Source organism: Tricharina praecox (genome assembly GCF_024521635.1).
Source record: "Tricharina praecox strain CBS 144465 chromosome Unknown BZA05scaffold_23, whole genome shotgun sequence".
Lineage (NCBI taxonomy): Eukaryota > Fungi > Ascomycota > Pezizomycetes > Pezizales > Pyronemataceae > Tricharina > Tricharina praecox.
This window is the reverse complement of record NW_026250425.1, coordinates 370,096-397,201: the sequence shown is the minus strand read 5'-3', so window position 1 is coordinate 397,201 and position 27,106 is coordinate 370,096. Positions and strand designations below refer to the sequence as shown.

Sequence of the window (27,106 nt, the reverse complement as noted above, 5' to 3'; positions counted from 1 at the left end):
GACCAACGGAAGGGCTGATGCTTTATGCTCCATGCGAAGTCGAATAACACATAGTAGAGGACGGTATGTAGGTGAATCTAGGCCTACGGGAAGAATATGGACGAGCGTATGCATACATGAGGTGGTTGCATGCATTGGTGTTGCAGCTCTAGTTAAGGGCGGCCGCCAGCATATGACGCCATCTACTGGTAGCTGCACAAATATCACTCGACGAACTTTGGAGAATGTATGTGCAACAGTGTGAGGCGTTTGGATTATTCTTAGCACGGGGAGTGAGAGTGAATTCCTCTGCGGGAATGATGAATCTAGGTCTCGTTTGACTGTTGAATTTCTAATAGCCGGAAATTCAACAGTCCCGGTGCCACCTTTGAATTTCTCCTACTCAGGTACACTCACACTTTCTTTATGCGTAAAACTTCAATGTGTACACAAAGGGAATCGTGCTGAGAATAAGGATATACCTAATAGGCCTCAGTAGACAGAAAAGTTGAAGCTATGCTGATCACTCTATTTACCATATTCTAGGTAGCTTCAGGTTAACTTCGGTTGTTGCCACCAGGCTTCACCGTCGTCTGTACGTGCCAAAGACCGTTGCCAGTGGCCAGCCCTTAGGTGACAGGCGCAACCTTTGTGCATCGCCTGGTGACCATCACGATATGGATTTCTTTTTCGGTCGAATCCGACGACAACGCCTCTCCTTCCGCCTTAGCTTTGGCATTTTGCCTCAGAGAGAGAGAGAGAGAGAGAGAGAGAGAGCTCTTCCTGTTTTATTTCGCATGCAGCCTAGGTACCTAAACTATGGCGGACCAACGAACTCCTTTTTCCTACCCGCCCTGGCCAGTCGAGGTGAAAGCCCTGGTGCGGGCCGGCCGGTCCGGTGTGGCGGGTCACATGCATTTTGCCTCAGGGATACACACAACCGCCGAGCATTGTCGGGACCGAGTGATCTGGCGGCCAAGGCGCCGGCATATACATAGCACTTGGGGTCTATTCTGTCGGGTCGGGGGTCGAGTTCCGAGATGGATGCTATCTATGTGTTCATTGTACAAGATAGCGGAGAAGACTTACCTTACCTGTGTACTACGGATTTCTGGGATGGTTTATGGGCGTTTTCAAAAAATAAATCACAGTGAACCATATACTTGGTGACTAGATCAGTTCATTAACTATCTAATCTCTACTCCCTCTCAAGCACAGTAACGTGAGCTACTGGCCTCCTTGTGGTGGCGACGACGGCGACGACGGCGCGGACTGTCTGTGGCTTCCTGGTCGCTGCGGCGGCGGCACGGACGACGGCGCGGACGACTACCTGTGGCCTCCGCGATGAGTCCTGGGAAACAGAGGGCGTCCACTACCATAGGTGCCGGGAACGGAAGCGCGAGCTTCCAGGACCGCGCCCCCTCTCGGGCTCTGATCGGTTACTATGCGGCGACCGTGGCCGTGAGTCACCAAGCGGCGACCGGGGCTGGGGGGCAGCAAGTGCTGGGCGTCCTGGGCGTCCGGCAATAGGCTGGCCTCGTGCTCGGCCTGCTGAGGCGGATCCCGGAACGACAGTTTGCGGTTCTGCTGCTGCGCGCTCGGCGAGGACAAAGGGGACGACGCGGACAACAAAAACTCAACTGACTTTCGGCGCGGACTGGTGGGCGGGACGGGCGTGGCGGGCGTGGAGTCGGCCTCACTGTCGCTCCTGGAGGGCCTGTTGGCTTGCAGCCAGAGGTACCTCTGGTACCGACGCTTGAGGATCGGCTCCACGAGGTTGACACCGGGGAGCTGGTTGCCGATAGCTATTTGGTGTGTTAGTTGGTATCGTTCGCTGGGGGAGAGGGGAAACATACTCAGCCAACCAGCTCGGAGATTGTGGACCCTTCCGAACAACTCGAGCTTCCTCGCGGCAGGTCCCATCATCCGCTCGATGATGCCGTAGATCTGTTCGCGAAATTAGTAGGTGGGGGTGGAGTAGGAGGAAAGAAACACACCGCATCCGGCTTCTGGCTGGTTCCGCGGACTTCCTCTACGATCGAGTTTTTGTCGAGCATAAAGTTCGCCTTGGGCGATCCCTTGATACCGACCAAGCAAGTCTCCTTGCAGTGGTTCAACCAATGGCCGGTCCTTCCCGTCGCAATTGTGGCATTGATCTGGTTAACCTTGACCCAGGTGATCTGGTCGACGTACTTGTATCTGAAAGGTATTAGTAACCCTTGGACCACGGGAAAAATAAAGGTGTGCAAACGTACCCCCAATCCTTAAGAAACTGAATGCCCTTGTTGTGGACACGACCGGTGACCCACAGGAAGATAATGCCGCAATCTTGCAGCCGACCGATAGGAAGATTCCCGATGTCGTTGTCTGATAGCTGTTGGTATGGCAGCTTCATGTGGATGCTCCACGGAGCTTGGGACTGTCAGCATTGAATACCTCTCACGGGAAGGAAAACACTTACGATCGATCATGATGACATCGTACCTCCCGATGACTCTGAAATTGAACTTCATGATGTCGGTATTGATCCACTGCGCGGGATACTCTCGGCCATCCTTGACCTCAGAGGCGATCTCTCGGACAGCCTCCTCGACGTTCCCGTACTTGTAGGTCATGGCCTGCTCCAATTGCTTGGGCAACTTGATCATGTCCGCAAATGTCTTGGGATTGATCGCTGGCACTCTCGTATAGTGAATATACGGACACGTATCCCAGTTATAGCAGCCCGAAAGGAAAGTACAATCGCCGTACGCGACGTTCGTGTACGCGTTGTAGACGATAGCGAAGTGGTACTTGTCCTTGCAAGCCACTCCGTCGTTGTTCTCCATGCACTTATCCACAGTGACATGCTGGCAGGGAAGCTCGGCGGGAGCTTCAAGACAGACCTTCTGCACGAAGGCCTTCAGACGCTGTAAACGAACCTTCGCGATAGGAATGGGGCCGAGGAACGTCTGGAGATAGTAAGGCCTAGCAGCCATGGCGGACGCAAGAGAGGCCGGAATGGTGAAATTGTGCGCTGCTGGCATTGGTGGTGTGGTAATCGGCGCAGTGGCCGCCATATTTTCCGTTGGCACTGCTGCTGTGACGGATGGGTTAGACGAGTCTGCATCGTTGTCTTCGGAGGGGGAAATCTGGAGATGTGGAGGAGGCACTTACGACGCTCAGTGAGGTGCTGCACTTCTGTAGTGAGCTCTGTATGCGGGCTAACATCCCAAGATCGCACTGGACTATTTCCGGACGCTTCGTTCGTAGTATCTGACAGACTGTCAATATCCAGTTCGGCAGCTGTGATGGCTGGGTCAGCCGAGTCCGCATCGATGTCTTTGGGGGAAGTCTGGAGATGAGGAGGAGTCAGTTGCATGGGGAGGCACCTACTACGCTCAGTGAAGTCCTCCACATCTGTCGTGAGCTCTGTAGGCGCGAAAACATCCGAAAGTCGCACTGGACGATAGCCAGGTGCTTCATTGGTGGCATCGGACGGACTGTTGATCACCAGTTCGGCATATCCCCGAGGATTGGCCTTGCGCATCTCACTCGCGTACCAAGCGACTACCTCCCAATTGATGTTCTCAATGACCAACCTAGACCTTTCGTCCATCTGAACCTTGAAGACATCGTTATTTGCAAACAGCTCGTCGAGTGCCTGAAAGCACTCGCTGATCACGCCTGCGGTTAGTGCGCGTGGGATCTGAATGTTGTCGGAGATGTCGCTCTGTGCAAAGTGATCCACCACGCTTCTAGGAGTCAGCAACACTTTCGTCTTATGTTCGGGGGTCCAAGTATACATACTCGCTCAGTAGATCCACAGATGTGAGAGGAAATGACAAATTGTCTTTTCTTAGAAGTAGGTAGTAGAGAATATCGTCAGCGAACTGGTTGGCGCAGCTCGTGAAATTTATTCTCTGGATGGCGGTGATATTGTCGATGGTGGTGGGGATGAGCGGAGGGAATGGGGCTGGTTCCAGGCGGAAAGCTAGAGCTGGAAGAATAGCCCTCATCTTGTCGATTTTTTGAGCGCCCAATTATCTGAATTAGTCGTCGCCGAGATGAAGCTCTTGGTTGTCACCGAGGATGGATGTATGGATGAAGCTCTTAGTCGTCGCCGAGAATGGATGTATGGATGAAGAGCTTAGTCGTCGCCGAGAATGGATGTATGGATGAAGCAATTAGTCGTCGCCGAGGATGGATGTATGGATGAAGAGCTTAGTCGTCGCCGAGGACGGGTGCTTTTGGATGGATGCAAGTCGTCGGGTATGAAGCAGTTTCGAGTGTGATGGTGGGAGAGAAAGGTCGGCGTCAAGATATCACGCCCACTGATATAGTTGAGTTCACACTCACGCTAGCGGGTTCCGTAACAAAATTACAGGGCTTCACGTGATGTCACTCGGCCCACAGCCCCAACCTAAATTACACATTCCGAAATAGTCGCTGTTCAAACGTCGAATGCAATGATTAAAATGAAAAATGAAAATGAAAAAATGAGAATGAAAAAAATGAAAATGAAAAATGAAAATGAAAAAATGAGAATGAAAAAAATGAAAATGAAAATGAAAAAAGGAAAATGAAAATGAAAAATGAAAAAATCAGTGTAATATCTCAACACCAACCATCGACCCTCTATCATGCTGTCCAATCAATTCCGCTTTCCCCGCCTGCGTCAGCCACTCCACACTCACCTCTTCGTTTTGGATGGATGCCGCAAGATCGGTATTGAGCTGGATCGCCAGATAGATCAACGCAGCCTGGCGCTTTACCTCGCGCATGTAATAAGGCTCACCCCAAGGGAAGCGTTGTCTCAACGACCTGATGATTTTCGCCGCCATCTTCGCGGCCTCGGCATTTCGTTCCACGAGCTCGGCCGCGGCGCTGGGGGTTCCCCAAGCCTTTGCCAATTGGGTTGCGAGTTGTTTCGTCCATGACTTGCCACCGATCAGTCAGCCAACGTTTGCAGGAGAGCGGAGGAAAAACCACCGTACATACCGCATAAAGTTCCACGTCAGTTATGGAGCGCTCCGGGGCTTGCTTTGTCCGCGTCCCCCTGCCTTTGCGACCCACAAGCACCGCGGCTAGGTTGGTCCGTGGGCGGGGCGGACTGTTATCTTGGTTGTTTCCGCGTGTCATCGTGGGCTTTGATTTCGCTGTATCTGGTATCCATTGCCTGTGTAGAGAGCTGTCTGTGGTGAAGTTATCGGCGTTTTATAACCAGAGGTCCAGCACGCACTCCTTGAAACTGCACATCCACCGATGGACATTGAACGGGCGAGCGTGCATCGAATGCTCTACCATCTTTCTCGCCTTGAAATGTGAAGGGCTGGTTCTAGCAGTAGAAGGGTGGGTTTCGGCCATCTACATACCAGAGTGGTGATACGATGGATTGGACTATGGAATACATGATTACCAGATCGATAAACACTTTGGAAGACTTATGTGTCTACTGATTCGCCGCCGACGAAGCTCATAACCCCATCTATTAGCATACGTCTAGGTCTCTTATTGTCTCATCGACAAAACGATACAGACAGGAAATCCAATTACCCAGCGCATAATCCAGATGGTTTGATGAATCAATTTCGAAACAAAACAAAATGTGCATTGATGATCAGTACTCGCGTACTGTACAAAGAGGTATACAAATTAATGATGGGAGAAGAAGGAAAAGGATAGATGACAAAATAATTGCTCGAAAAAAATCATTCCTCCTCCTCCTCGCCGCTGTCGTCCTCCAGTACCATTTTCGCAAATTCACTCTCATACTTTTCCACCTCCTCTTCCACTACCTCATCTATAGCTACAGCATCGGGTTCTAGCTCGACCGCAGGCGTCACAGCAGCCAGGAGAGCATCCCACTGGTCGTCGTACATGCGGCACCTAGTCCCGTCTCCCAAGATCTTGCAATAGATGGCATACCTGACTTCGGAGTCCATACTGGCGGGGCTCTCGTAGCCATTGACCTCGATGATGCGGATCACGTCATCGCAGTACTTGTCCTTTCCTTCGGTGGTGAAGCGTCCGTCGACGCGATTCGACGTCAAGCCCTCAACACGCTTGATATCGAGTCTGCAGTAGGCAACGTACGCCTCGATAGGGTGCGTGATCCTATCCTTGATGCGTTTTCCACATACCTTTCTGGCACGGGTACCGCCGTCCTTAGACTTCTTGACGTGGCCGATCGCGTCCCACACATCCATGGTCTCGGATCCCCAGGACCCGCAGTAACACGGGAGAGCCGCCTCGTGGCAGTATGGGTCGCCCTGGCGGCAGGGAGTCTCGTACCAGTGCTTCTTCTCGCGGGCGACCTCGAGGGGCGTGTTCCAACTGTAGTTGGAGTAGCAGACGGGAACGTTGAAGACACCTGGAGTCGACGCCTTGCCGACCTCCGTGATGTCAGTCCATTTTGACGTCAAGAGGGGCTTGTCGTCCTGGGTAAGGCGGTAGTCCTTGAGATTCTGAAGCTTGGAGCTCACGGACGACTTGATGATATCGCTAACTTTGGTAAGGTGCGGTCCAGCACCCCAGTGCTCGACTCCGGCGGGCTTGTCGCTGTGCGCCCTATACCAAAATTTCCATTTGCTGGTCGGCTCCTTCCATCGGTAGAGGTAGCAGACGTGCTCATTGTCGAGACAAGCCTTCATGTCCTGCGGCCCCGTGCGATCGTGGTAGCATGTAGAACCTTCGACGTATTTGCCGAACAGAGGCTTGTTCTCGTCCTTGTCCAGGATGGTGCAGGTTATGTAGACCTGGTCTTCCGCGAGAGCGTAATTGAGGATCTTGTGGTAGAGGCGTCTGGCAAGCATCCTGTCCGTTTGTCAGTCATACAGATCGTGCAAAAACGGACTCGGGGAACTGACTCGGGGAAAACTTCTCGCAGGTGCTCAACGGTCCAGTTTCTAGCCGACAGCAGATTTCCGTACTCCAACAGCTCAAACAGGCCACCGCTCATGTCCAGCGTTCCGTTGAACAATGCCGCGATCGATTTGCCAACAGAAAGCTCCGCCAGCGACGCCGTGGCACCAAAAAAGTCCAGCACAGACACCGTGTCGAGATGCTTCACCACCTTGGACCTGAGGGTGGTGGGCCTTCCGATGGCCTGGACCATCGAGAATAATGCATTCCAAGTGTCCTCTTGAGCCTTCGCAAACTCTTCGCTGGTGACGATTTTCTCGATCTTCTCCGCCACCTCAACTCCACCGTCGGCAACACGCATGATCTCGACACTATCCCTTCCCATAGTAGGATGGTAGTCCATCGACCGGCGGGCTTCATCCAAGAACTTCAGGTCGATCTGGCTGCCAAACAGCTGGTCCCACTTGTTGAGCGAAGCACTTTTCGCTCCAAGGTCCACATTCGCCACTTTAGAGACATCACGCATCTTCGAAGCCTCGTCGTACACGAGCGCGGCGGTGGAATTCCAAGCCTCGGGCGTCAACCAGGGCATTCCACTAATGAACGAGTCCCGAATGATAGAGATGACGTTCTCCTGGGAAAGCTTGGCCTTCCCCTCCTTTGGGAACTTATCCCACCAGGCCTTCGTGTACGGCAGCTCTTCGATCAAAATCCCAGCGCCGCGGAAGCCTCCATCGATGGAATCGGCGATCAGCTCGAACGTCGAAGCGAAATTGGTGAGGGAGGCGAGGACCATCTCGGCGCGGGCACTGTCGTCGGTTCCCAGCTCGGCGCGCAGGTTCGAACACTGCTCAGCATCGGACGTACTTTTGGAGTGTCCGCGGAGATTGACGAGGCCATAGCAATGAGCCAGGCCCCCGAAACGTCCAAGTATTTCGGTGATTTCGCCGGCCGTGGTCGAGTTGAGGTAGGATTGCAGAAACTGGGGTGTGTTCAGAGTCCACCAATCTGCGATCGTAGGCTGCACAACGGGCTGCGGATCGCGCTTGCCGTGACGGTGGACATTCGTGTCGAAGAACGCTTTATTGTCAGTATTACGACCGTTGAATACCCTGGGGAAGCTACGAAGGACGTGGTCTTCGGGAAGCGCTGGGGGCACGGCGGCATAGGCAGCTGCGGTGGCAGCCAGGAGGAGAAGCGAATGAAGCCTCATTCTCGATTGATTGCCACTTTTCGGAGACAGGACTGGCGAGATTGGAGAACTTTTCGGAATCCTTCAGCAGCGAGGGACATTTGGGGGGAGCCCTTTTAACCTATCGAATGGAAAGTATAAGCAGTCAAATTTTGCGGGAGAGGTTACGGCCACGTACATGTTATTGTTGAAGTATACGTAGTCGATGAGCTCAGGATTTGTCTGGAGGCGTCGCGTACGTCTAGGCAGAGCATAGACTTATGGTAGATTTCATGCCTAAAGCTTTTGTAGATTATATCAGAAGCTTATCTGGTAAACAAACCATGTTCATTGCTGGCTGGAAACCCCTCGTCCACTGGTCCATCGTGGGCTAGGGTGAGGAAAGTAAACTTCTCCACATTTATTTGAGTTAGATTTTGTGTTTCGAAGACGTGTGCATTGAAAAGGAGGGTGGGTCATTAGGTTGCCGGTGGGATGTCATGTCCATTGGATTTACATCGAGTACTCAACAGACATTCTTGTAAACCAAGAGATAGACAAGCCCAACTCGTGGAAGCCCCTCTCGAAGCCTGGAGAAAGAAGACACCATCGAGGGCTGGGTGATAAATTTGTGTAGAATTGGCCGCGGAAAGGAACATGGTTGCCACAGCCGTTGTCGTCGTAGAGATGGAGCTTCATTGATGATGATCATAATACCCTATCACATCTGACCTCAATTCGCTCGCACGTGGTATGGCTGGAATACATGGCCAGTCGAGATGTCCTGGAACCAAAGTTTTCTGGAGCATCTTCATTCCAAAGTACTTGGATACCTTATATCTTGATAACCAATCCATCACTGTGCTCAAGGCCCCACATCCGTCGCGGGCAAGACGAGGCCTTTACACTCCCCCCACCCCACCCTCCTTTCCCCCTCACCACAGTGTCCCTTAATAACGACCACATCCCCATCCTCCAGCCACGTCCTCTCTACTCCCTCCGCAATAGCCACAGACACCTTCCCTCCCTTCGTCGCCTCGAGCAAACACCCGGCTTCCTTCGATCCCGTCCCGGAGATGGTTCCACTCCCGATCAGATCTCCAGGGTTCATGCCACATCCAGTAACGGTATGGTGCGCGAGCATCTGGTCGAAGCTCCAAAGGAGGTTCTTTCCGCTAATTTTCGTAAACGTATGACCGTTGATCTCGGCAGTCAGGGAAATTTCGTAGACGGTCTCCGTACGGGTCTGCTGGAGGTAGGATTGTAGGGGGATTTTAGAGGTGCGTTGCAGAGGGGCGGTGAGGAAGGCGGTAAGAGCACTGGGGAGGACGATCCATGGGGAGATGGAAGTGCCGAAGTTTTTGCCCGTGAAGGGGCCTAGAGGCACGTATTCGAAGGCTTGGATGTCTCGAGCTGTTCATCACATCAGCCTAGGCACTGTTACCACTGGAAAGGCGTGCATACCACTCCAATCGTTCATGAGCACAAAGCCAAAGATATGCTCCCCGGCGGCCTCCGCATTCTTTGAATCCCATGGCCCAACTTCCTTCCCCACAAACGCTGCCAACTCCAGCTCCAAATCCAGGCGTTTACACTTCTCGAACACTCCCTCGGCGGTCTGTCCCCACGGTCTCCTTACTGGAGTCCCTGGTGGCAGCACCGAGCTCGCCCTTCCATGATACCCTATCGGCAGGTGCTCATAGTTCACCTGCAGGGCTTTCTCGGGACTACGGAAGAGGCAGCCAGCATTGTAGGCGTGCACCTTTCCCGCACAGAAATCCGTATAGTCGCCGATCTGCATTGGCAGAAGCATTGTTGGATCCGGGTCCTCGAACAGCGCTTTCTTGCGCAGCTCCTCGTTGTCGCGCAGCACTCCAGGGCCGGAGCTGGTGAATATCGACTGCAGGAACGAGCGCACGCGGTCGGTGGGCTCCCGCCCCAGCCTGGCAAAGGCGTTCAGTGTGGGCTGCTGGAATACATCCGCGAAGTGCGAGAAGCCCTCGAGCTGGTCGAAGCCGCCGGAACTGGAGATGACGTGGAGGTCGAGTACGTGGTTGCCGATCCGGGTTGCGCAGTGGGGCGTCGACGTGGGTGGGTGCAGGAATACGCCGAATGGGATGTTGTGGAGGGAGAAGTCACTGTCGTCGGGGATGGGAAGCCACGACATTGTAAATGTGGCGTTGAGTGTGTTCCTACAATAGTCGCGATATCGGGAGCTCGAGAGCTTACGGCACCTATATGGAGCACGGTGACGGCAATAGCCGGTTACAATCGGATACGTACGTCATCAGTGCAGGTAGCCGAGTCTGGGGTTCCAACTGAACCCTGAGAATTCGGCCCAATGCCCCACTATCCGAACTGACAGAGATGGACGTCGCCGTCAACCCACAACTGAGCACTCGTCGCGAGAATCTAATCTGGATATGCCCATGCAGCGCAGCTTTCAGACAATTTGGATGTCACTCTATCACGTTACATTCGACTAGGTACGCGGGTTAGGCTCAGCTCAGAGCCCTTCATAGTACGTCATTCGCATACTAATAGACGAGTCTTTCGTGCATAGGTGCAATTACACCAGAAATTTAGCGAAGGCAAAGAATCTCTCCAGGCAGAAGAGATTGCAGACATGAGGCAGCCGATCATAATCGTCGATACACCATGATCCCTGGTCGCTTCGATCAACTTTATTTCTACTACATACCTCATATCACAGCCCGAACACAAACCGTGGAAAAATGTTAACGACCTGCCCGTAGGGCCGTAGAAAACAAACGCCCAAGCCTGCTCCGCAAAGCCTTCGGGAAAAGGCACGGGAGGTGGGACGCAATTCTTTGTCCCGAACGAAGGACGTCGGACCGACACGGCGCGGCGTGAACTCAACTTCTTCGGCAAGTCGGAATAAAACAACCCGTGGCGGTGGTGGTGGGAATCGCGGGGTTTGTGAGAACTCTCGCTGCTCAGCGCCCTTGGGGCGCGTTCTCGGTGGGTGGTCAGCACCAGAAGCCCTTACATCTCTCCGCGGCGGATGCGGGGGTGGGACTGTGGGGCTGGGATTCGGGAATCACATGTGACAGAGGACGCGGGGGTGGCCGGATCGGTGGCCGGTGGGATGGTGGCGGCGGCAGGAACAGGAGAGAATGTGGTCCCTCTGAGTGCAGGCGCGGCGATGAGGATGGTGGTAAACACCATCTTGGAGTGTGATTGAGGACTGGACGGTATTGTACTCCAGATCTCAATGTATGGAGAAAAGTGTTCACCGTTGATACCGTACGGCTCGTACTCGCAGAGCACCTTCCTCCGTCTCCGTCAAGCTACTACCTACCATTGAGCAGCCACCTGGTACTCTACCAGTATTAGTCCCCGTGCCCGAAGAAACCTCCGACGGCCAACCCGCCCACAGCCGCACAATCTTGGCCATATATACTGTGCCATAGTTAACGCTAGTCGCATAAACTCAAGCTTGGGCACCTAACGCGCATACCGTCAGGCAAAGGTTTTACGCATAAGCATATCTACGTTACAGGCTAAGAACGTGGTGGTTCGTCTACCTAGGTCCGAGTGACGAAACGATTCTGGGAGCGGGAGATGTGAGCACTGAGAACTCTCAACCTGTCTGTGTTCCTTGGGTGGGTCTCGAATCTCACGGCCGAACAGAAGCCAAAACCAGTCCGTAGGCTACCGTGATTTGATGCGGGTTCGGCCCGCCTTGCTATAATATGATGGCAGATGGTTCTCTCGATCCTAGACGTCCGGCTTCCACCGGTGGTGACTGGTCTTTTGGACGCCGGGGCGACGGGTAAGTTAAGCATACCTAACTGTTGGGCTGAAGATACTCTACATACCTGTCCCATAGCGTTGCTGACGTTGGACTTGGCTACTCAAGAGTGGGCCAGTGAGAGCGTGTCACTTGGTTTACATATAGACTTTATGGTTAAGCTCGAATACCTGTGTACGTGTGTAATGCACCACAGGTTGACGTGGTCTGTCCAGGCGTGCGTAAGTACATGCACAAAAGCCTCAAGACAGGTGTTGAGATCATCGACTACCTACCTCCTACCTGGTAGGCTTGCTCGGCACCCTCTCTCGTCTCGTGCCGACTGTCTGTCTGTGCTTTCTTTGTCCGTGTGCTTGTTTTTCTCCTATGTAAGGCGTTTTTAGTACTGTCGATGGGCATTGGGCTCACGGCTTGGTGGTGTTACATATCATGGCCCATTCAAGGCGGGGGATGAGCCTTGAGGGATTGCCGGGGGATCACGGCATCGACATCTTGTTCCTTTCGGGCTCAATGAGCTCTACTCCACCGGTACCTATGATATGAGGTATTCTACATATTGCATATCTTGTACTTGTAATCCCATCTGTCCGATTGCCTTTACACTCTCGCGGTTTTTGACGATATGTACTGATTACATCATATTGTGCACAACCCGCAAGTAGAGTACCCGGATGCATCATGTGTTGCGATTCTCGTTTCGTTGAAAAGCCACCGTCGTCACTCGTTCAAGATATTGGTAATATTTGCACGCCTGGAGAATCCTGTTTGATTTTCATACTTGCTTCTCCTTCTTTCTGGTAGTTATGTCTAGCTGGTCATCTGCTGTGTTTTGCGAATCAATCAACTGAAACATTCAACAGCATGCGCCCTCAAGGGTCGGGTGAGAAGATATGTTTGAGTCTACCAGTCCCGCCGACCAAACCTCCGACCCCAACCCATCTCCGCTGACTCATACCCACCCGGGTGATATCCTGCTCGGCCATAAAAAGCCTCACTTCCTACCTAGGTCACACGTAACCGTGTAGCTACATGTGTACTTACCTCACATGTACCATTTAAGCTCTCAGCCCTACGACCCGTGGCCACGAGAATTTACTCTAGGTAGCTCGCATGAGATCGCGAGTCGAGAGTCGAGATAGAGCGGAGACTATTCCTGACGGCAGATCAGAGATCTCCATCTCTCCGACACTCACGCGCCATGTACGTAGGAGAATACGAAAAAGCTAATTCCATCGAATCTCCATAAATCCAAGAGTCAAAGGCACTGGGCTGCTATTCCGAGCACCACCATCATCATCATCACCACTATTATGTACACCACCACCTCAGCGACCTCCAGTTACACACTTCACACCAGAGCAGATCAGTCTCGGCCTTCACGCCGTATCCCCAAAAACATCAGCGTCCCGCACCGTCCACGCGACCACTCTCTCCTGCACTCTCCTGCACTCTCATCCACTCTCATCCGCGCACCCACTCAGCAACGATGCGGCGAAGATGCGGTAAGCGGTTCGTTATATACGATACGAGATACGATACGATACCCGCACATGTTCTGTTCTATATGTCTCCCCCCCCCTCCCCATGTCTCCCCCCTCCCCATGTCTCCCCCTCCCCATGTCTCCCCCCTCCCCCCAAATCCCCCCATCCCAGGTCCCACCCAGCCAACCCAGCCAAACCCACCATAACACAACCCACCGTAACACAACCCACTCACCCACGCACCAGTCCCAGTCCCCAATCCCAGTCCCCACTGCGCCTCGCCGTCAGCCCGACGTTGCCAATACGGCGTTGCAACTTGCCGCGTTGGTGTAATGGTGTAATGGTGTAATTACACTCATTTATGCATGTTTTCTTCTGCCATGCTTGCTATTCTTCACACGATGAGCTACGCAGCCTACGCCGTACGCTATGCCCGTACTAAGGTAATCCCGCCAATCAGTGGGCTCCCCCCCCCTCCCCCCTTCAATCGAGAGAGAATCGAGAATCAAAATGAGATGAGGATGTCTCCCCCCTCCCCCCCTCCCCCCCCCACACACACACACCTACACATCCCTTCGTGGATGCGACTGGTTGAACTTTCAAACTTCCAGTTGCGTTGATTCGTATTACTGCGCAGAGCGAGCTGGAGAATCAAATGGGGGCTAATTTTGGGTGCTCTTGTTAACAACATCACGGTCACATTCAGAGTTGGAGGTACTCTACAAAGTGCTAAACACTCGTATCGATGCGATACATCAATAGTAATAAATAAAAGATTCAGCAATAGTAGTAGTAGTAGTAGTAGTAGTGATGATAGCGCCGAAAACGCAACCGCAACCAACTCCCTGTCGCCTCTTTAACGAAGACCAAACAGACGTCGCCGTACCGTACCTAAGATATAGATATACACAAAGAAAAAGATGTTCGAACTCCCCCAAAACAACCACGAAAAATGATATTATAATCTTGATAACTTTGTAATCCAACATGAAAACGTACATCCCCTTTCCCCTCCATAAACCCATCAAACCGTTATAATAAAGTTAAAAAGTACAGTTAACAGCAACGCACACTGAAAGAAATGAACTCGAGCGCGAGGTGGTGAGAGCGTTTAGTTGAAGTAAACGATCGCACCGACCAGGCAGGCGACGAGCGCCAGCGGCGAGCGGACAACGCCGATGGCACCGGAGTCGGCGGGGGTCGAGGGCACGGACGACTCCTCAGCGGAGGAGGTGGAGCTGGGGCGGGCGGAGGAGCTCTTCTTGGTGGAGGTGGCGGTGCTGTTGCTGTAGGGTTTGGTGGAGGTGACGATGGTGCCGTTGGAGGCCATGGTGGTGTGGTGGGGGGCGTCGGTGGTCATGGTCTTGGAGGCGTCGTGGTGGGTGGACTTGGGAGCCTCCTCGGAGGCGGAGGCGGACGGGGAGGCGGACTCCGATACGGGCTTCGCCTTCACGTCGCTCTTGATAGACAGCAGCGACGTGTAGTTGATCTCGTCGTCCTCGGACACGATCTGGATCGCGTAGTCGTCGCCGCCGGGGAGCTCCTTCTCGGGAACCCACTCGTAGACACCGGAGTTCTCAACGCCCTCTGGAGAATTGTCAGTTGACTGTTTGCAAGGAAATGCTGTGTGAAGTGGAATACTAACCGGCAATGGGGCCGACGGTGCCCAAGTTCTTGCTGTCACCCTGGCGGAGGTACAAGCTGATTGTTCCCTCAGAGGTGGGGTTCCACTTGATCATGCAAGGCTTGCCCGCGATAATCTCGGTGGCCTGGGTAGGCTCGCTGATGGGGTTCTGCTGGGCAAAGACGGCAACGGCGAAGGCACCGACGGCGCAGAAGACAGTTGAGAAACGCATTCTGATTATGTGGTTGGGTTGGTGGTGATTGAGTATTATCGAGTGTTGTAGGTGTGTAAAGAGTGAATGTGGGTGAGAAACGAACACGTTTTTCTACCGGATTGACGAGGACTGGGCTTTTTTATTTTTTTCTTGAAAGAGAGTGGATGGCAGTAAAGACGGCTGGAGGTGTGAATGGCAGCGGGCTGTGCGGAGGTTTTAAGGCATAGCTGAGGGCTGAGATTTTGGGGGAGGGGTGGTGAGTGAGTGAGTGAGGATGAGATGATCTATGCGGAAAGGGGTTGTCATTCCCTTGGAGCAAAGCGCGCGCCGATATGCAGGACACCATCCACCATCACCAACTAAGCTCAACCCCCTGCACCCCACAAGTCGACACCAATGAGATCCTTGAAGACATCTGCGAAGGGAGATTGCACGCCCCCAGTCCTTTCCCTTTCTCCAGGCATTGCGAGAGACAGAGACAAAGAGAGAGAGCGAGTGGGAAAGAGATCAGCCGGTGAGAGATTCGACGTTGCAGGGCTGTCAGCTGATAACGAGGACCACAGGCCGTTCCACCCAGAGGACATCGTCCAAGCCGAGATAGCCATACGAACGGTCGTCGTCCTATCGCGAACCGAGGCGAGCACGGGATTCCGTCGCTCAGAAAAGGGAGACACGGACAGAGGGCAGAGGGCAAAGGGCAGAGGGCAGACGCCCGCGCCGGAGGAAATGATCATGCATCCTGGGTTATCCCACCCGCCTATCTAGGCTCAGCCAACAAGCGAGAAATGAGCTCGAGCGAGCGAGATGGGATTCTGGCTAGACGGGCTTGGGATGGGCTCGTCTCCCTCTCTGGTGCTAGATCTGGATGGCTCGTCTCCCCCTCTGTTGGAGTCTGGATGTCTCACTTTTCTTCTCCTGAAGTCAAGTCGAACATCACCTCTCCCCCGACTCCCCGACTCCCCGACTCTCCCCCCCCTCCCCGCCCCCGCTGAAAAGCGAACAAAAAAGGCGTTCCGACACTAATCCCAAACAAAACAACGGCGATCGTTCGACCGCACATCCCAATCTAGATGGCAATAGCCGGGTGGCTTTCCCCCTGAACCGAAACTGAGCTGGAGCCGCCGCGCCGGGGGCGGGCCCCGTGGGGGGAGGGAGGAAAGGAAGAACGAGATGCCGCACGCGATCGCGATGCCTCCTCCTCGTCGCCTCAACTTCGACTTCAACTCCCCATACCGGTATCCATCGAGCGGAAATCAGTGCAAACCTCCCAGTCCACCCGCGGGCATCTCACCGTCTTCCAAATAGAGTGCCTAGCCACCGAACTGCCGTTGCCAAGATATCGCCACAGATAGAGTACATACATACCTTTCTACGTTTGTAGGCAAAGAGTCGATGGTCAATTAAGCTCATGCCAAAACAGGTTGACCCTTGTGTTCGTTGTTGGTTCCTGCATTTTTCACTAACCAAGTGGCTAGCCACTAGTACTAGTACGTATCTAGTCGTGCCCCCCAGCAAAATTGACTGCAGACTCCAGAGGTGGCGGCGACGGTCCGGGCGAACCTCGTGCTCGTGCAGCACTGGTGGTGGCGGCGGAATCGCCGAGGAACCTTCGAGGAAAGGCCGGTGAAGGAACGATCCCTTTTCGGTCCAGGAGAATACCTCCCTAGGGCGAGTCTTGCGGGGCGGCGAGTGTTCTCAGGGGGAGAGGGGGGGATTGCTCTGCGTCCCCGCAAGAGCAAAACAGCTTCGGACGACTTCGGCTTTTGTTTTGTGGATGCGACCAAGGCATGGCAAGGCATGGCATGAAGCATCCTCTCTCAATCCCGCACCGCCTGCCGCGTTACTCAAGAGTACATACTCTACTCTACTCCACATATCTACGAACAAGAATATAGTACTCTACCTACCTACCGATCACTCTAATCGCTACAATCGCTTGAGGTGATATTCAGTGCCCACACGCACGCACGCGGCAGGGAACGAGCCCTCAACCAGGTCGGGATGGCCCTGCAAGGCTGCCATGCTGCCACAGTGCCCACCGGAGTTCAAGCGCGACCACGCGGTCACGCGGCTATGTAAGCTGCTAGGGACATGCCATGGTGCAGTAACCGCTGAGGTTGCCAACACAATAATCCCACGCATTGAGCTCAATCACCGTGAATCATAATGCAAATGTTTCGAGGCCGCTGGGCGGCAAGCACGTATACGAACTAGGGCGGCGGGCCAATCTGATTAGTGGGAGCTTGGGGTGCCCGTGAGACAACTGGTATGGTGTTCATGTGTCGTGAGTTACCGGTGCATACGTTGCGAAGAAGTGATCCGTCTTCTGGTGGGAGTCGAGTGATATATACATACGGTACGCAGGAGGCGAGGCGCGGCCTAGAATACTCGCGGCTTCGGCTAGCCAGGGTGAATGTAGAGTACAGCTGCATGCCACTGAATACAATTATACAATCTCCTTAGGCTTGGAACGGTAGTGCGCCTGGCTGTCGGGCCACCTATCCACACCCGATCGATCACTCGACATCTTCCCCACTCGAGCGAATTTTTTTACATACATACAGGCTGCAGTCTTCCACTGCACTGTATGAGTCGGTTCCACACAGCAATAAAACCTCGCTTTGTATGTAGGTGATCACTGATCAAGGAAACCCGTACAAGAAGCTTGTCAGTCGCAATGGCGGTTTAGGCAGTCAAGGTACTCTATGTGTATACCCACTGAAATGCAATGCTTTAGCCTGAGTAGTACCTATGAAAACTCTGGTTCTTCTGATTTCAACCTTCTGGATTCGTGGCCGGCCGTGATAAACAAGTTATAATGTACATACACGCTCCGTTTCCTGGCACCAACGGATACTGAGCTAGCCGGGCAGACGGGGGTTTCTCTTCTTCCCACTGGTAGCCGCCTGAGTATAAACGTCAAAGCAACGCGGATAGATTTGAAGGGGTTGATATTGGAAGATTTCTCTTCGGGTATGTGGAAGTATGGTAGAGATTTGGTCGGCAGAAAGACTCGACATTGGTATAGTAGAACGATAAACAGTGGATCGATAGAATCAATGAGGGTAGAAGGAATAAGTATCGAGAACATTGATGGCGCTGTACCGGGCTCACAACCTATGGCACACATGGATGGAGATGGTGGCTGCCGCTGTATCGATCAATGTATCATATTGAAGTGCAAGGCTTCAGCCAAAGCGGTATGAGTCTCAAATACATGGCTCCATTCTGTGAACAAAGAAAACAATCAAGGTCCGCGACTGAACGAACCGAGTGATATTACTGTATGGTAGATCACCAGGAAACCGAGTGATATATCACAGCACTCTACGTCGAGTGACAATGCACCTTCATCGATATAGCCTAAACCCAACCCGCCAAGCTCAGCCGGCACGTGTCTTGTGTCGCCGCCCTCGTCGCGTTTCCCCACCAAACAGCCACCATCACCAACCCGACCCGCAATCTCCACCCGCAAACCGCAATTCTCGGCGTCATTTCGCGTCACTCAAACATGTCGGCCGGCCCCTCAAATCTCCCGTCAAACCACGCGCCCTCCACACTAGAATACGGCGGTGGTACGTGACTATCTATGCGAGCTTGCCCTTAGCTGCTGCTGCTGCTGTCAGCTCATTGAGATCTAACACGAACTCTTTCGCTCTCTGATCTAGATGAAATCTCAGCCCTCGTACTTGATCCCGGCCAATGCTGGACACGCGCCGGATTCGCCGGCGAAGATACCCCCAAGTCCGTGATCCCCACCCACTACGGCTACGTCGAGGGCGCTGGCCCCGACGGCGCCCGCAAGCTCTACTTCGGCGATAACGACGTGCACACGGTGCGCGCGGGGATGGAGATCGCGAATCCCATGAGCGACGGCATCGGTGCGTTCTCCTCCCCTCCCACCTCTACGAATCCAGCTCCTTCGTCTGAGCTAATACCGATCGATTGATAGTGGCGGATTGGGACGTGGCGCCAGCTCTGTGGCGGACCGCGCTCATGTCGCGATTGGCGCAGGACCTACGTGAGCACCCGCTGCTCGTGACAGAGCCGGTGTGGAACCCGACCAAGAACCGTGAAAAGACGATTGAGGTTGCGTTCGAGGACTTCGAGGTGCCCGCCTTCTACCTAGCCAAGAATGCCGTGTGCGCTGGGTTCGCGTCCGGAAAGTCGTCGGGCCTGGTCATCGACTTTGGCGCCGCCAACGTCGCCGTCACTCCCATCCACGACGGCTTCGTCCTCAAGAAAGGCAGCGCGCGCACCCCGCTCGGCGGCGACTTCCTGAGCAACCAGATCCGCGCGTACCTCGTCTCGCAGAACATCCCGCTGAGCGCGCACTACCAAGTAGTGGCCAAGATCCCAGTGGAAGTCGGCAAGCCGGCAGAAGCGACGCTGCGCACGACGTGGCCGGAAGGCAAGGCGCCGACGTCCAGCTTCAAGAGCTTCGAGGAGGAGCGCGTCCTCACCGAGTTCAAAGAGTGCACCGCCCAGATGTGGATCAACGGGGGCGCGATACCGCCCAACAACCCCGACGGCTCCCCGCCAAACGGCGTCGGCGTGCGCACCTTCGAGTTCCCCGACGGCTACAACCTTGTCTTCGGCTCCGAGCGCTTCCGCATCGCAGAGGGCATCTTCAATCCCCGCGCCATGCTCACCGCCCCCGATATCCCCCACCCCGACCCCGAGACTACCCTGGGCGTAGGCCACCTCGTCGCCGCCGCTATGCGCGACGTCGATATCGAGATCAAGGCTCACATCCTTAATAATGTTGTGGTCACCGGCGCGGGAAGCTTGCTGTACGGCTTCCACGACCGTGTAAGCCTTGAGCTTAGCACTGCGTTCCCCGGTCCCCGTGTTAGGCTTGCGGCGCCTGGAAATACTATGGAGAGGAAGTATGCCAATTGGCTGGGTGGAAGTATCCTGGCGAGTCTGGGAAGCTTCCATCAGCTGTGGATCAGTAAGAAGGAATACGATGAACATGGTACACTCCCCACATCTTTCTGGCCTTTTTTTACGGACAATGATCTGACTCGTTTCGTCGCACAGGTGTCAACATTGTTGAGAAGCGGTGTAAGTAGTGTAGTAGTGTAGTGTAGCGGTGGAAAAATCGGGGATACCTGCCTAGTATGTGGTAGAGAATGTGGTGGAGAATGTGGTGGGTGGGTGGAGAGGAGGGAGGGAGGGAGATAGTGAGGGAGTATGGCGTTTCCCCGTAGGTGGTGCTGCTCCTCGGAGATTGATATGAAGAGTCCTTTTGCATATACAGTCACCCCCAAAGATCGAGTTTTTTTGAAAGGAAATTGGAATACCCCCACCGTTAGTATAAAACCGAGCCGCATTGCATTGAATCTCACTGGTGACCATGTGATTGTCCCCGGATTGAAGTCCAGTGTTCTCCAATAACCAATAGAGTATCGGAGCATTTCCATCACGCCAGTGACCAGTGACCAGGTAGGTGTCGCGGAATCCAATCCAATCCAATCCGTCAAATCATTGTCTCCCAATGTAGAGTAAGTACAAACTTAAACAGCATACCTACAAAACAATAATCAAATATCCAAAACTCCCCTTCCGGCCTCCGCCTAAGTTTAATATGAAGAAAAAACAGAAGAAAAACAGAAGAAAAACAGAAGAAGAAAGAAAAAAAGAATACTATACACTAATACCCAAGTAGAGTACCTCCCTTCGCGATGACACGGCCACGGCCACGGCCACGGCCACGAGGCCAGTAATGATAAATGAAATGAAAAGGAGAATCGTCAGGAAAACAAGGGAAGGGGCAAAAAAGAAAACGTGTTGTTGGTTGGGGAAGCCAAAACCTTATCACCACAACGCCTTCGGACCCGCACCACCTCTCGAACCACCGCCTCCACGCGAAGCCGCACCACCACCTCCTCTTGCACCGCCCCTCTTCTTTGCGAACCCCCTCGCCCCGCCACTCTGCCTCCTGCCACCGCCAGACTCTGCGCCACTAGCCCGACTGCCATACGGCTTCTTCAAGCCACGGGCCCTACCGCCGCGGCCGCCTCCCCGCGCACCTACCGCTGCTTTCTTCGGCCGGGCCTGGCTCGCTCCAGCCTCCCATTGGCTGATCATGTCCTTCTGCCTGTCGGCAACGTCTTTGCGGAAGTACTCGCTTGTGTCGCCGTCTTCGAAGTCCTCGTCCGCCATGCCGCCGCTGTAGTCCTCATCCTCGTCCGCATCGTCGTCGTCGTCGTCGTCGAGAGCGATGAAGGAACCCGCGGTCGGTGGCTGCGAAAAGTTGCGGAAGATGGGGGTTTCGCCTATGTCCGCGTCTGCAAAGTTCTCTTCCTTCTCTTTGGCGAACTTGCGACAGAGGGCGAGGAACTGGGCGCCAAAGTCTTCGACTCTGTCTGCGTTCCCGACGATTGCTGCCATCGCCTCCTTGGTTGTCGGTAGGAATATTCCGAACTTCTGGAGCATTCCATCCACGAAGACGGATTGGATGCGGCTGAATCCATTATCTTCCATTATTTTACCCCGGATTTTCCTGGCCTCCTTGATGAATCGATCGAGCATTTCCATTTCCAAAGGGTTGAGAGTGGCCATAACATCCTCTGCCGTTATGGGTTGTCCGAGCTGCTGGGGTGGATTGCGGTCTGCCCTGCGTGCTCGTGCGGAAGGCTCTTTACGAGAGGGACCAATTCGTATCGGCGGCATCCCCAAGCTATCATATTCCCCATCCGACACGACAAACCCACCGAGGTCAGATTCTCTCGCTCTTGTAGACTGCAGCTCAAGCTCGCCCCTAGAGGATGCTGTGGAAGAGGCGGGTTTCCTCGCGACGACGGGCCTCTTCGCATTCGTTTGCCCCTCCTTCATGAAAGACATGAACACCCTTTCTCTCCCATTCAGGATCTTGTTGGCATTGGTTTTGTTCAACTGTTCTAAAGGTTAGATATGTTGAGATGAGTATGTTATCGAGAAACGGGAAGGCCTACCTTGACATAGCTGTTGTGCCATCCGCTGCGCGACGCTACGTGCAGCTCTCCAATGAACTCCTCGGACGAGAGTTTATTGAAGAGCCTCTCACAGTCTGACTTTGTCCAATGCTTCCCAGCCCCGAATCCCTCGATATGGCCATCGGTATCCTGAGCCTTCTTGCCAGCTCCTTTGAAGACGTCCGCCGCATAGAGGAGCGTCTTTTTCTGCCCGTCTAATGCCTGGATGATCTTGAGGGCTATTTTGGCATAATCGGTGACATCACGCCGCTCGAACTCGACTCCGGAGGAGCAATTATCACAGGAGGCATTGCATTCATCTGCCGTAAACTTCGTGTCGCCAAAGTACCGAAGCACCTGTACTCTCCGGCACTCTGCCTCGTTGTCGCAGTATTGGATGACTTGTCGAATCATCTCCTTCTGTCGCTTCTTCTGGTCGTGCGGACCTTCGCCACTGTCCACCATCCGGAAGAGAGAGTTTGCGTCGCTATAGTTGTAGAACAAGGTACAGATACTGGGTTTGCCATCTCTGCCGGCCCTGCCCGTTTCCTGATAGTATCCTTCCAAGCTCTTCGGTATGCTGTAATGAACAACGAAACGCACGTCCGACTTGTCGATTCCCATGCCGAACGCGATCGTTGCGACGATTACATGGCACCGTCCCGCCTGCCAGGCTTTCTGCAGCTTGCTCTTTTCGTCGGACGCCATTCCGGCGTGGAAATGTTCAGCGTTGATGCCACGGTCCCGCAACACCTTTGCCACCTTTTCGCAAGTCTGCCGACTCAGGCAGTAAACGATACCCGCCTTGTTCCGGTTCTCCTGGCAGATTTCCGCGATATCGGCCAGAACTTTGGGTCCTTTGTTCCTTGACCGCACGACGTAGCTCAGGTTGGGACGATTGAAGCTTTGGGTGAACACCTTGCAGCCGGTCATTCCCAGACAGCGTTGAACATCCAGTTGCACCTTCGATGTGGCTGTAGCCGTCAGAGCGATCCAGGGGGTGCCTGGAAAGTTGGGTCTGATAGTCCCGAGCTCCTTGTAATCCGGTCGAAAGTCGTGGCCCCATTGCGATACACAATGAGCTTCGTCAACCACTATTCTGGCGAGTTTCCCCCGACGGTGTAAATCGCGGAGTGTGTCGATTAGGTAGTTGCTCTTTCCGATCATCTCAGGGGTTACGTAAAGCAAGGATATCATGTTTTCGACATCGGGGTCTCGCAACCATTGAAATATCAACTTCTTCCTCGCCTCCTCGATCTCTCCGTTGAGCAAGAACGCCATAACATTGTTCGCGTGAAGATGATCCACCTGATCGGTCATCAGAGAGAGTAATGGCGAGACAACGATAGTCACGCCTCGGGTCTTTCCCGACTTAACCACAGCAGGAAGCTGGTAGATCAGACTCTTTCCGCCTCCCGTGGGCATGATCACAAAGACGTCTTTTCCAGAAAGAGTTTCGTTGATGGCCTCGAGCTGATTGCTTCGGAACCCTTTCAGTTTGAACTGGTGGCGCAAGGCAGCGGCGACTTCTTTTGACCATGGGTACTGCATGGTAGGACTATTCAGATCGACCGTCGCGGCACGCTGGGTATGGTGTTTCCCCTGGAGGAGCTCAATGTGTGGATTTGCGAGCTGCGTTGACTGGGGCTTCTTTCCGAGAACCTGGTCGATGGTCCTGCGGGTTGGTGAATTCCCGGTTGAAGGACCGAGGGGTGCTCTCTTTCTAGTTGGTGGTGGATCGATTATCCGAATGTCATCATCCTCGATTTCTTCCAGATCCTCGACTTCGAAATCACTGCCAAAGTTTTCGTCTTCACTTTGTAAAGCGGGCCGAGGAACATTCTGAGGAACATTCCGAGGAACTGGATCAACCTCCTCGAAATCAAAATCGTCCGGATCGAACGGCGGTGGAGAGTCGGGAGGACGTAGGCCCTCGAGAGTTCGCTGGGGAAAGCCTCGTCGAACAGACGGAGATGGTTGACGGTTTGGCGGGGGAGGAGGAGGATGCAAATGTCTCCTGGACGGAGGTTTGAGCGGAGATCGTATTGTCCGGGTGATGGGGCTAGCCGTGGTTTCATCCCCGTACTTATTGCGTTTCGATGGCGTTGACGGTATAGGATTAGTATGCGTGGGAGGTTCATTGAACGGCTGCAGTTGAGGATACTGAGTAGCTTCTACCATGCCGCTGCGCTTCTTGATGGGGCTAGAGATCAACGAAGGATTACTGCTGGCAGTGGGTATTGAGACACCACTGGCAATTCTTTTCGTAACGAGATCAATTTTCGCTTTCAGCTTCTTCTTCTCGGTAATCAGCTTCATTGGGGGTGCTTCTCCCGCATCGTAGTACTGATCCTGGAGGACATCTAGCAACTCGTAATTCTGTTGCTTGAGACTTGAAAGCATCGTCTTCAACTGTGTTTCGGACATCCCTGCAAACTCGTCATCGTCCTCCACGTTGGGTGGAACTGGCTCTGGAAGATCTTTAGCCTTGCGGGGTGACCGTCTGACCTTAGCAGGCGAAATTCGTGGTACTGGCGTGGCGTATGCTTTGCCCTTATCGCTGGCCCTCTGGATTGGGTTGTGGTTACTGGCAGCTTCTTCGTCCTCCAGCAAGCTCAGAAGGTCAGCATCATCCCCCATACCGTAGCTTTCCTCCATTTCGTGATCGCCGCTATCGGAGAAGTCCTCTTCATCGTCTGAATCTTTGACCACTCCTTGTGTGAACCACTGAGATCGAGAACGTTGACTGTCCTGGCTTTCTTGTAGTTGCCGGGGTACGTGCATTGGCGTAGTTTCCTCCTTTACGCCTGCAGTTCGCGATGTCGCCCGCTTTTTTCTTTGTCGCGTGAACATTTCCGCCTCTTCCTCTTCCTCTTCCTTCTTCTCCTCATCGGACTGCCACGTGGTACACTGATTCTGGACCTTTCTCCTCTTGTTCTGTATGGTATTGGGTGATTCAACAACCGTACTGGAAGACCTAGTAGGCTGAGGAGGGCGATAAGACCGAGCAGCAGGGAGATCGGCATCCGGAGTTGGAGGGGCCTGTGACGAAGCTGGCGGTAAAGACTCATCGATCCCGCGGTTGATCCGCCGCTGTCTCTGCGGGCTCCGCAAAGTAGCAGACAAAGCGCGCGCATTATACAGCCGTGGCGACTTTGACGAAGGTGGTCCATCGGAGCATGAGGCCGACACATCGTAATCGTCTACCATGAAATCGCCGCTGAATCGTTTCTTTCCCCTGACAGCCCTACTATTGCTCAACCCATGTGGCGGAACCATTGGCATGGCGGAATTCGCCCTGGGATTTGTCGGTACCGGCGGTAGATCTTGGTCCGAGTCCATATAGCGGCTTGTGCCCCGCTTCGTATGGGCATCCGTTCGAGCGGAGTGCGCAGCTGAGCGCGGGGTAGCGTACACGGGTGGTCTCGCACCATTGTCGTCGTCGTCACCCGTGAGGTCGATCGTGTCGATTTGCATAATATCTGACGGCGGACGTTTGGTAGTAGTAGTAGACGCAACGAGTCGTGAGCTTCCACCTGTTTGAGCAGGCGTCATCAATCCTGTTACTTGGGTGGAACATCAGCAACGTCCGAAGCCGAGAGACAACAGTACAGAAGCCCATACCGGTGTGCAGCCCAGTCCTTGACTCCTCCCTGCTAAGCGATCCAACTGCTGGTGTTCTTGGGACTGGCTTGGCTGTATTCGAGGTCGGAATTGATCGTTCGAAGTTCGGATGTGAATCGAGAGGAAGACTTCCAAGCTTCGGTCTCTTGGCTCGAACCGACGAGCTTAGTTTCAATGCGCCCACCATCTCTTCCGCGTCTGGGTCTTCTTCTTCTCGGTTTGCCGACTGTGGTGGCAGCCGTGACGGTGGCAGTGATTGAACGGGTTTCCAAGAGGGAATCGAGAAGGATGTAGCGGGGGGATTCGTTGGCGGCGCAGTTTGCGGTGGCGGGGGAGATGGAGGCGGCGGCGAAAGCGAAGGAGCGGACGCACGCGGTATGGCTACAGGAGGCAGTGCCGCATTGCTCGGACGCGGTTCTTTCAGCGGCGGTGGAATGAACGGCTTCTCTCGCTGTAGCCAGGGAAGGTGCAGAGCGAGGTTGTTTCGTGTGGACATGAGAGTAGAGCGGGTATAAAGTATCTAGCGATTGTTAAGCCGACGTAGTAAGCGGGGCCGCCGGCATATCTTTCTTTTTTTTTTCTTTTCTCCAGTCGTGTGAACACAGTATCGGAGTCTACGCGTTCGGCTGGAGGCAAGGCGTGAGACCCCCAGTAATGTGGTGTTTCGGTAGGGCTGAGTGCTTCGATGGCTGCAGAATTCGTCGGTAGGATGAGATGGAGATGAAGGTGCACACGTGTAGTCGACGACCGCGTTGATCGCGTTATGTGTTGGCTTGGCAACGACAACAACACCAGTCCAATCTTTGCAATCCATATTTGACGCGCTAAAGATCTTAAAGGTGTTTCTCTAAAACCTTTAGGACAAAGGCGGAAATGGATTGGGCATGTGTTTGAGGTGAGTTCCGCTTCATGCCTGGAATCAGACAGTGCACACATTGACGATGAATTCTAAAGCTTGAAGTATCGGATTTAGGCGTGTAGACAGCTGAAATGATAAATTTCAGCGGCGTGCAACACAATTGGGAGGGTCTGTGAAAGAAAGAAAGAGAAAAAAAAGTCAAGTGACACTGGCCCGCTTTCACGTGCCGGGTGCACACTGCACTGGGGCCAAATCTTTGGGCCCGGCCCGACTGTTCTGCGGGCTTCCTCAGCCGCATCGCCGCCCCCGCCGCCCCCGCCGCCCCAGTCACCGCCACCCAACCAGCAACCAGCAGCAGACGTCCTCCAGATACTCGGGGGTGGATCGGATGCGCGCTCATCGATTCTCCGGATACGGAATATCAAGTGGATTTTGGGCCCATGGAATCTTGGATTCATGATCGGCCGCATGCCAATCCTAGCGTCGCACGCTTTTTGTGAAGGCATTGATGATTGGAGGCATGGGATATTCCTGGACCATGACGATGACCATGCCCATGTGAATATCGAATTGTTA

General features: G+C 53.8%; 6 protein-coding genes across 6 annotated transcripts; 1 reads left to right on the top strand and 5 right to left on the bottom strand.

Annotated features, from left to right (window-relative positions):
• Positions 1-1,713: 1,713 nt before the first annotated feature.
• On the bottom strand, positions 1,714-2,807 carry BZA05DRAFT_312990 (MT-A70-domain-containing protein; the record flags this gene model as incomplete). The annotated part of the gene is made up of 5 exons (XM_051480343.1): positions 1,714-1,784; positions 1,836-1,926; positions 1,977-2,178; positions 2,235-2,391; positions 2,441-2,807. Coding segments are annotated over 5 exons (888 nt in total), but the record flags the coding sequence as incomplete, so codon positions are not given.
• A 2,849-nt stretch (positions 2,808-5,656) lies between these two features.
• Positions 5,657-8,425, bottom strand: BZA05DRAFT_135229 (uncharacterized protein). Its single transcript, XM_051478839.1, has 3 exons — positions 8,193-8,425; positions 6,828-8,135; positions 5,657-6,774 (listed from the first exon to the last, which is right to left on the bottom strand). Exons 2-3 carry the CDS (start codon positions 8,033-8,035, stop codon positions 5,670-5,672), a joined length of 2,313 nt encoding a protein of 770 aa, XP_051336954.1. The 5' UTR covers positions 8,036-8,135; positions 8,193-8,425; the 3' UTR covers positions 5,657-5,669.
• A 451-nt stretch (positions 8,426-8,876) lies between these two features.
• BZA05DRAFT_357262 (fumarylacetoacetase) lies at positions 8,877-10,200 on the bottom strand (the record flags this gene model as incomplete). The annotated part of the gene is made up of 2 exons (XM_051481430.1): positions 9,458-10,200; positions 8,877-9,406 (listed from the first exon to the last, which is right to left on the bottom strand). Coding segments are annotated over exons 1-2 (1,233 nt in total), but the record flags the coding sequence as incomplete, so codon positions are not given.
• A 3,951-nt stretch (positions 10,201-14,151) lies between these two features.
• On the bottom strand, positions 14,152-15,419 carry BZA05DRAFT_135158 (Ser-Thr-rich glycosyl-phosphatidyl-inositol-anchored membrane family-domain-containing protein). The gene is made up of 2 exons (XM_051478838.1): positions 14,896-15,419; positions 14,152-14,837 (listed from the first exon to the last, which is right to left on the bottom strand). Exons 1-2 carry the CDS (start codon positions 15,104-15,106, stop codon positions 14,362-14,364), a joined length of 687 nt encoding a protein of 228 aa, XP_051336952.1. The 5' UTR covers positions 15,107-15,419; the 3' UTR covers positions 14,152-14,361.
• Positions 15,420-18,528: 3,109 nt separating this feature from the next.
• On the top strand, positions 18,529-20,251 carry BZA05DRAFT_431285 (actin family). Its single transcript, XM_051486181.1, has 4 exons — positions 18,529-18,663; positions 18,757-18,969; positions 19,041-20,066; positions 20,132-20,251. Exons 1-4 carry the CDS (start codon positions 18,600-18,602, stop codon positions 20,161-20,163), a joined length of 1,335 nt encoding a protein of 444 aa, XP_051336951.1. The 5' UTR covers positions 18,529-18,599; the 3' UTR covers positions 20,164-20,251.
• Positions 20,252-20,543: 292 nt separating this feature from the next.
• Positions 20,544-26,398, bottom strand: BZA05DRAFT_406484 (uncharacterized protein). Its single transcript, XM_051484515.1, is given in 4 exon segments — positions 20,544-20,697; positions 20,709-21,988; positions 22,048-25,583; positions 25,672-26,398. 3 exon segments carry the CDS (start codon positions 26,165-26,167, stop codon positions 20,909-20,911), a joined length of 5,112 nt encoding a protein of 1,703 aa, XP_051336950.1. The 5' UTR covers positions 26,168-26,398; the 3' UTR covers positions 20,544-20,697; positions 20,709-20,908.
• Between the last annotated feature and the right edge of the window lie 708 nt (positions 26,399-27,106).